A 10,000-nucleotide genomic window follows, 5' to 3' on the forward strand; every position below is an offset into this window, starting at 1 on the left:
CCCGCTCTCTCTTTCTCATTAATCACTTAGATCTGTCTCTCTAAATACTTATCTCTTTTTCCTCTTCTCTCTCTCTCTCTATCTCTCTCTCTCTTTTCTCCCTCTTGAGCACGGCCTTGTGACTCCACTACTTACATAACACACTGACCACTCAAGTGATGTGGTTGATTGCAAAATAATTGCAATAAGTGAGTGAGAGTGTGTGTGTGTGTGTGTGTGTGTGTGGTGGTGGTGGTGGTGGTGGGGGGGGCGTCGGTCATCTAGATTGTGTTGCTCAGGAACGCAGGGCCAGTCGTGTTGGGAATTACTTTGTTTGACTGGCCACCAGGCTACACAGCTTGTGATGATGTCATTTCCTCTCTTTCTTTCCGTTCTGTGTTTTGCATGGCTGATGCATGCTATTTCCTGTTGTACTTATTCTTAAGTATTTGGTGGTTCTTGTATCTCTTTCTTCTTCTGGCCTGTCGTTTCCTCACTCTTGTTTTCTTCCTTTCTCTCCCTCTCTCTCTCTTTCTCTCTCTCTCTGTCTTTATCCCATTCTCTTTTCAGCAAAATAATCAAAGTAAGGATTATCGACGACGAGGAGTACGAGAAGAACAAGAGCTTCTTTTTGGAGATTGGACACCCCACCCTCATAGAAAGCAATGACAAGAAAGGTGGGGTGTGTGGCATGGGCCGCATCAGCACAGAGGGAGACGCACAGGAGGGGACTGGACTGGACTGGACTGGACTGGACACACACACACACACACACACACACACACACACACACACACATACAGTCCCCTCCTTGTACTCCGCCAGTGCTGGTGCATCTGAGTGTGTCTCACGCAACTCCACCAGTCGCCACCTCTCATCATCCCCGCTTGGAAGTGTGTGTGTGTGTGTGTGTGTATCATGCATGATTCCAATCCCTGGCTGTTGTCTTGTCTCTGCAGGAAGGTGATTTATGTGAGGGTGCTTGACCGAGAGGAGTATGATAAACAGTGCAGCTTCTTCATTGAGCTGCAGACACCACAGTGGAGGAGGAAAGGATGGACAGGTCTGAGGGTCTCACTCACTCACTCTCTCTCTCTCTCTCTCTCTGTTTCTCTCTATCTCTCTTCCTCTCTATGTCTTTCTATTCTGTTTCTCTCCCTACATTCTTCTCTGTTGTTCTTTCTTTCTTTCTTTCTTTCTTACTTTCCCTCTGTAGCTCTATCGCCCGACTTTCATTCCTCCTGCGCAGTCTATCTCTGCCACCTGACCTTGTTGATTTGGCGTGTTCTTCCTCTCTTTCTCTCTGCTGCTGGTTCTCCACCTGGAGCCAAGGTCCTAATCAAACACAGCCGGACGTCTGGTCCAGCGCAGCAGTTCTTCTTTGCGCTCACACGACACACACCGCCCTCCTGCGCGGGACCCACAAACACAAGGCTGATAAATGCATCCCTGCGAAAACCTCATTCGGCTCAGGAGACACACACACACACACACACACAAAAACATACACACACACACACACATACACACACATACTGTACACACACATGTACACACACACACACACACACACACACACACACACACACACACACACACACACACACACAGGCAAACACAGACAAACACACACACATACTGGCTGATATACACACCACATACAGGTCCACAAACACAGGATGGGTGCACACACAACACACACACACATATACAGTATATATGTGGACCCACATATATGCGCACCTACACAGGCACACTGGAAATGCACGCATGTTAAACAATAAGGAACGCTTCCTGCACACATTCCCTGCTCTACCTGTCCTCTGTCAAGGTTTCTTTATATGTGTCTGTTTCTTGCTGCTTTTTACAACTGTTGAACCCATGTCATATATATGCACAAGCACATGCATACATAAACACACATATCCTCACACACACACACACATACACACACACACACACACACACACACACACACACACACACACACACACACACAATAGCTTGTCCATACATCATGCAGGCACGTAAACACACGTGCATAAACACGGGCACAAATCTGGGAGTTTTCCACACGGCTGTCATCAGGTTTTACAGCGCCGAGGCTGTGTCTGTGTTTCAAGGCTGATTTACTGAGCTGTTAAAGGGACCTGGTAAAGACTTGTGTGCTCTGCTCAAAGGGACAGGACATCCATAAAGGTCCCCTCAAAATGAGAGACAAACAAAGGGCGCCCTGTCCTCTGCCAACAGAGGGAAGGACAGAGAGAGAGAGAGATTTTACTCTTATTAGTGGATCTTTCATCCACTTATGTCATATATATATATAGAAAAGCAAACAGACAAATAAAGGAATATAGATAACCGATCAGTGACAAGGTCTTAGAAGCTTATCGAACATAGAGACGCAAAAGTCTTTCCCTAACCCTTAGATACTGTATGTAATGTAACCATGAGTTTAAGGAAAGTAGAGAGAAAAAGAGAGGGAGGGGTGCAGATAATCAATCTTGCTAATACACACAGAAGTCTTGCTGTTGAAGTGTGTTTAGCTTAGTTGCAGTCTCTACCAGTGATGTGTCAGTGATGACAGGAAAGCAAAGCTACATGTTGCTTCAGTAAGAGCTACATTTGTGGTCCCTCATTCTCTATGATGGACTTATGCATGCAGTTTGACTTTTATTCATTTATTTGGTGATAATAGGTGGTTTAAGGAGCTAACTGTGACAGTCCATTTGTAGTAATAGGGCAAGCAAAAAAATGAAAAAATGAATAGGGGTAATCCCACAAGAGTAGAGGACAGGGTGAAGGAAGTATGTGTGTGTGTGTGTGTGTGTGTGTGTGTGTGTGTGTGTGTGTGTGTGTGTGTGTGTGTGTGTGTGTGTGTGTGTGTTTGATGTGTAACACATACCAGATCAGTTTATCATTTAAACTCCCCATTTATCAATTTGGCCCCTCTCAGCAAGAAAAAGGACATGTAGACTGCTCTCATTTGGTCTCCACTTCAGGTGTGTGTGTGTGTCTGTGTCTGTGTCTGTGTGAGATAGAGATAGAGAAAGTGCCACCTCAGATGTATAAGACAGATTGCAGTGTGCACAAGGAAAGCAGGATGACAGAGCGTGTGCCTGAATAAAAAACTCAGATCCACTACCACTAATTAGAGCACTACTTCACTCAGATAATCTCAACACACCCTGAGCAAGCACACACACACACACACACACACACACGTGCGCACATGCATGCATACACACACACACACACACACACGCACACACACACACACACACACACACACAAACACACAGACACACACACACATACATACATACATACATACATACACACATACATCCAGAACATTGTTCATTTACATACCATACTGCAGAGGTTCCCAAACTGTGAGGCGCGGCCCCCCCTGGGGGGCGCCAAATAATTTGAGGGGAGGCGCGGAAGGTTGATTCAAAAAAGAAGGAAAAACGTTTATTTCATGTTAGAACTATCTATGTTTTTTTTCAATGATTATGTAATTGTCATTATAAAATCGAAATAAATCATAGAAGAGATGTATACTAAATCTTTGGGATAGTGGAAAGTATTATTGATCCCTATCCTGAGTGAGAATGTATTGTGCCAAACTTCATAACGTAATTTAGCAACAGTGCCGCCAGCCGAGCTAGCTGCAAGTTACCAGTGAACAGTAACTTGCAGCTCCAAGCGGATTTGTACACGCAGCCTTACAACACTGTTTACAGCTCTTCGAGTCACGGTAAAATTTATTTTTTGGTAGGCTACATAGCTAATTTAGATAAACTTATGGTGTGGGTGGTTGCGTTTCTTTAGGAATCCGCCACCTTGGTTTGTATAGAAATGAATATTAAGTGACAGATACGCGTAAGAGGTTGGACATACGTGACGGTAATATGTGACGTTCCGATAGCTAACTTAAAATGGACAGATTTGTCACATTTTATCGCTGCACGGCCCGAGCCTGATATGGGCAACAAAGCCTAACGTCGAAAATATGATAAAAAGGCATTGCATTGCATAGCATAGTATAGCACCTATTTAAGTGGCTTAACTGAAGTGAATATCATTATTTGCCATACTGCAACGTGGCCATACTGCAACGCCCCTCCAACATACACATTTAAAATCGTGAATATTCATTTGCACTCAACTTAACCGGAAGCCTCAAATACTACTGAAAATACCACACTGGAAAAAGTTTCTAAAGAGTCTAAACACCTAAATAGCCTTGCAGTTTGAACAGACACTGAAAACACACACACAAACACACAAGCACACACAGTGGCACTTGGTACAATTATACATTTTATGAATCTGTCATTACCGAGCAATAATGATGCAATAACAGCAAGGAGGCGATCAGCATATATTACATCCTATAATTACATCAGTTGTGGTTTTAACTTGCAGCACTTTTCCCAATTAGATTTCGTTAGACTCTAGCGGTTTAGCAGTCCTGTTAATGAAGCGATAGCTCAACGACTGGAGAAGAATTCAAACTGAGGGCAGAGCACAGACAGCACAGATACAACAGACAGAGCAGACAGCACAGGCAGAGAACACAGTACAGGCAGAACAGACAGCACAGACAGCACAGGCAGAGAACACAGTACAGGCAGAACAGACAGCACAGGCAGAGAACACAGTACAGGCAGAACAGACAGCACAGACAGCACATGCAGAGAACACAATACAGGCAGAACAGACAGCACAGGCAGAGAACACAGTACAGGCAGAACAGACAGCACAGATAGCACAGGCAGAGAACACAGTACAGGCAGAACAGACAACACATGCAGAGAACACAATACAGGCAGAACAGACAGCACAGGCAGAGAACACAGTACAGGCAGAACAGACAGCACAGATAGCACAATTATACAAACAGCACAGGCAGAGAACACAGTACAGGTAGAACATGCAGAACCGACAGCACAGGCATAACAGACGGGACAGGCAGAACATGCAGAACCGACAGAACAGGCAGCATTGGCAGAACAGATGGTACAGGCAGAACATGCAGAACAGACAGTACAGGCAGAACAGACACTAGCTACATTTACATGGACGTTTTTATTCAATCTGCTTAAAATTAATTAATTTAAAGATTTCAACCGAACTGTTTACATGAACGATAAATAATCCAATTGGTGTTTATTCTGCCTTTATATTAAACAAATATTTAATCATTTAGAAGCGCCTAGTTGTATTGCTGCCATGGAAATTGGCCAAGCTAATATCACAGTGCTTCGTCTGAGAAGATGTAACTAGTAATGTAAAACGAAGGTTATGGTTATGGTTACGCTTTTGTCCAAAGCGGCATACAAATACAAAACAATATAATACTTCAATTTAACAGGGAACAAATTAAGATGTTGGTACTGTGTTGGTCAGACTATAATAAGGAGAATAGCAGTAATAAACAATGTCAATTCAATTAATAGCCTAACAAAATAAACAATGAAAATGAGAGAAAAAAGCAATACTAATGTCCATTCAATCAATAATATAAAAACAATAACATGGTAAGACTACATTAAGGAGAATATCAATAATAAACAACAATGTCAAATTAATCAACAGCCTAATGGAAATAAAACAATATTATACAAACCATAACACAGAAAAAGTGCTTAATGAAAGTAGATGTAATAGGATTTTGAACTTGCACGTTTCACGCATTTTGGGATAAACAAGACCTTCGTCCACATCAACAGATGTTAGCATAATCAACACCCCAACTCTCCACTCCAAGCTTACTAGCCTACTACATGTTATGAGTCAGCTAAGACCGCCAAGCTATGAGCCAGCACACACAACCAAAGATCTTAGTACTCTAGAATCTTTACATATACGTTTGTTATGGGCACAGCAATCAACCAAACAAAATAACTACTGATTAGGCTAAGCTTTTTGGTCCATGCCAACATGACGACTAGAAACTAGACTAGAATGTTACAGTCACAAAATGTGGCAAACAGACCCACTGCAATGGTATAGAAACTGGACTATTAGATAGCCAACTTCTGGAACATTTTAAAAACACAAAATGCCACTAAGCGTTTTTAATATTAGAAATGCATGCATTCATAGCTAAATGCATTGGCCTCCTATCAGCATCCCACTCACAGCATAGCCTCTATTTTCTCCCCTCGCTGTCCCTTCACGCAGTGTTTTTGCTTTGCTCTGTTCACGGATGAAGTGAAGTCAGATTTTGTGACTTGCGTGTATATCTTAACTGATTTATTCTCCATACATTAGTATGTCTTGGTAGCGGGTTGGTGGAGCGGGAATCTGCGGTGGTGTTGTCAAACTAAGCTGGCAGGCTATACTGATCAGAGCTGAGTTTTTCCTGCCAGAGGGTCAAAATTCTATCTTTGTGACATAACCGCTACAGGGTACACCTGTGCAGAAAGAAGAAATGTACTCCAACAATCGGAGAAACTGTTTACATGGGTGGATTTTTTTTATCGGAACAGAATACACCACCTCTCTCGATCCGATTGAAAATGTAATCAGATCGGGCTGAGTCCAATCGGTTGACGTGTTTCCATAAGGCATTTTTATTTCAATTGAGCCATTACTCCATTTGTAATCGGATTAAACGTATCCATGTAAATGGAGTCAAGCCAAGAGAAAAGGTGAGACATAGCACATCAGAAGGCAAGTGTCAAACGAGTCCAACACATAGTACAGAAAAAAAAACAGCACAGAACAAGACAGAGAGAGAGAGAGAGTGAGTATCATGTCAGACACAGAAGAAGCACAGACAAGAAAGACAAATGTTAAATGATTCAAAGACAGAGAGCTCAGATGAATATTTGGCCTTCTGCTTCCCTTCCCCCTTAAGACTCCATTTTGCGTTTTCTTTTTTCGTTCTTTTAGTATGTGACAAGGCCACACACACACACACACACACACACACACACACACACACACACACACTGTTGCAAGTCAGATGACAGGGGCACATATGCATTAACGCACAGGCACACATTCACACACACACACACACACACACACACACACACACACACACACACACACTAACTGGCCTGTGGAAAGCCCCATGGGGAGCATGTTTCCCAGCCTGCCCCTGTCTGGGGGCCCTGTCTGATTGGCTGTGACAGCAGCTCATGTTGACTCGGACTGGTCCCCCCTCCCTCCCCTCTCATCCTCTGCTTTCTGTCCTCCCCTCCCTTGTCATCTGTCTTCCTGCCGGGATGCAGACACTGAGGTTTTCAACCCTCCTTACACACACACACACACACACACACACACAAACACTCTCATTCTCTTGCTCTCTCTCTCTCTCTCTCTCTCTCTTTCTCTCTCTCACACACACAAGCACACACACACATGCACACACGCACACATACAAAAATATACACGCACACAGAAACACACATTATACACTTGTACTATCACAGTTACTACTGCACTGTACTGTGCATGCTTTTGTTCCCTGGTGACTTTATCTTCCAACTCACATTGAGATGAGCACAGACTATTGGTCTCAAACATGGTGCACACACACACACACACTCACACACACACACATTCACATAGTAACCGCGTGTGTAACTGACCGGTGGCTGCACCTGTCAGACAGGTTTACTTCATGAATAATCAGAGGCTTGTTAAACTGATGACTAATTACAGGCACTAATTAGCCATGCCACAGTAATAACACTGAACCAGAGTGCTCAAGCATGCTGACACACACGCGCGCGCACACTCACACACACACACACAGGCACACATACACTCCCTCAAATACGAACAAAAGTATAAACACATGCACACACATGCAAACAAAGTACTCACTACACATACACATACTCACTTTATCACACAAACACTAACACACACACACACATGCAAACAAAGACAAACAAAGGCAATACTAACAAAATGATAAAACACATGCACACAATAATCTCTTTCTCTCTTTCTTTCTCTCTCCCTCTCACTATTTCTGTATCACTCACTCACAAATTATGAAGTTAATGAGATGAAACATATCACACCATCAACAAGAGGAGGAAGAGGAAAGCAGAGGAGAGGTGAGGAGAAGAAAGGAAGAGGAGAGGAGAGGAGAGGTGAGGAGAAGAAAGGAAGAGGAGAGGAGAGCAGAGGAGAGGAGAGGAGAAGAAAGGAAGAGGAGAGGAGAGCAGAGGAGAGGAGGGAAAGAGGAAAGCAGAGGAGAGAGAAGAGAGGAAGAGGAGAGCAAAGGAGAAGAGAGGAGAAGAGAGGAAGAGAGTGGAGGAGAGGAGAGCAGAGGGGCAGCGTGCTGTTTTCATGCTTCCTCTCGTTTTGTCACACTTAAAAGTGTTTAGATGTTCCCTCTCTCTCTCTCTCCCTCTCTCTCTCTCTCCCTCTCAGGAGTGTGGGTAGCCAGCAGGCGTCTGACTGGAGCACGCTCCACAGAGAGAGAGAGAGAGAGAGAATGAAAGAGGGAAAGGATGAGAGAAAGAGGGAACAAGAGCAAGAGAAAAAAGGAACAGCAAACCGAACAGAAGAGCGGCTGTAGAGCAAATAGATGAGGATGTGGAGGAGAGGGGGGAAAGAGAGGCGCTTAGAGCAGACACACACACACACACACACACAGGCAGCTGGAGAGCGCTGGGTCAACGCACCTGGATCACAATTACACAGGAGGAGGAAAGGGGCACGTAGAGAGGGGGTATGGGGGAGCAGCATGACTACCCCAACATGAGCCTCAGTCGTCTCTCTATGTGTGTGTGTGTGTTTGATGCTCATTTAAGTAGGCCGAAGGTGATTAGTGATGGTGATTGGCCCTGTCACACACACACACACACACACATACACAGAGAGAGACACACACACTATCTGCCAGAGAGCTCAGAGCTGTGCATCCAGAGAGCCATGCTGATTTAGACAAGACAAAATAGATGGGAAAAGAGCAGAGAGAGGATACTCGTCTCCCTCAGTCCTGATTAAAGCTGCTCGGTTCAAAGTGTGTGTGTGTGTGTTTATTTGTGTGATGGCTCCCCATACCCAGAGAGTCATCCATAACACAAAATTCATTCCCACTGTGGAAGCAATCTGAGATAATGTATCCCATTAAATTCCCATTTCACCTGTGCTATATTCCCATTTCATTCTATGCCATTCCTATTTCACAATTTACCATTTCCCCTTTCGTTCTGTACTGTGGGGGAGTGATTCATGGTGTGTTTGGTCTCTTTTTGTCACTCTCTCTCTTTCTGTTTGTGGGCTCTATCTTGCACTTTAGCGCAATTGACTTTGCGCATATCGCTTTGTGGGCGGATCTTGGGCGCTGTTTCTATTTTACCGGCGGCATAATGACTGTTGCGCCCGACGCAAATCTAAAATGGGGTGGTCTGTAGTAGCTACATTATTCATGTGTTTGGTTTGGGCGTAACGTGCAATAAACCAATCAGAGCGTCATCTCACATTCCCTTTAACAACAGGCACGCATGTTCCATAGCGGATTGCTATTATGATGGCGGATTTGCCAGGCGCAGCCAGGAACGGTTCACAGCGCTATAGTCAGTTGGGAACAGTTTGCTATTGATTTTTCCTCTTGACAAAATGTAATACAGAAATGTCACTTTCCGATGTTTTGGGATTACTCTCACTGAATCACGAGGTTATGAATGCATGGTCATATTTTTGCAATGTAATCTAACATTACCTCACTATAGACAATGCAGATCTGTCAGATAAGCTCTCCTCTCCCGTGCTGCTGCTGGGGCATTTGTGTTAAATGACATCGGCATGCAGTTCAACATCACGTCTCATTAAGTCCTCTAATATTTCCTAATTTATGTCATCAACACATCCGTGATTCGTGGAAATGTGTTCGCTAGATTTATACCTGTTTTTTCACATTGGACACCACACTGATTTCCCTCGTGTAGCAATATTTGTCCTTGTAATTATGTATGGTTTGTGAAATGGGAACTGCGTCGTATAGATGAGAGGAGCAAAGTGCATTGCGCAACACAGG

General features: G+C 43.9%; 1 protein-coding gene across 1 annotated transcript in view; it reads left to right on the plus strand.

Moving 5' to 3' along the window:
• slc8a1b (solute carrier family 8 member 1b) overlaps positions 1–10,000 on the plus strand; it is a 112,310-nt gene that overhangs the window by 88,446 nt on the left and 13,864 nt on the right. Inside the window, exon 3 of the mRNA XM_076285681.1 lies at positions 939–1,042. Coding sequence (XP_076141796.1) covers positions 939–1,042 — 104 coding nt within the window. The remainder of the gene's footprint in view (positions 1–938; positions 1,043–10,000) is intronic.

The sequence above is a fragment of the Alosa pseudoharengus genome, unplaced genomic scaffold (assembly GCF_046254945.1).
Source record: "Alosa pseudoharengus isolate Yale_2024_CS ecotype anadromous, Long Island Sound unplaced genomic scaffold, YU_APseudo_1.1 YU_APseudo_1.1_scf_15, whole genome shotgun sequence".
Taxonomy (NCBI): Eukaryota; Metazoa; Chordata; class Actinopteri; order Clupeiformes; family Clupeidae; genus Alosa; species Alosa pseudoharengus.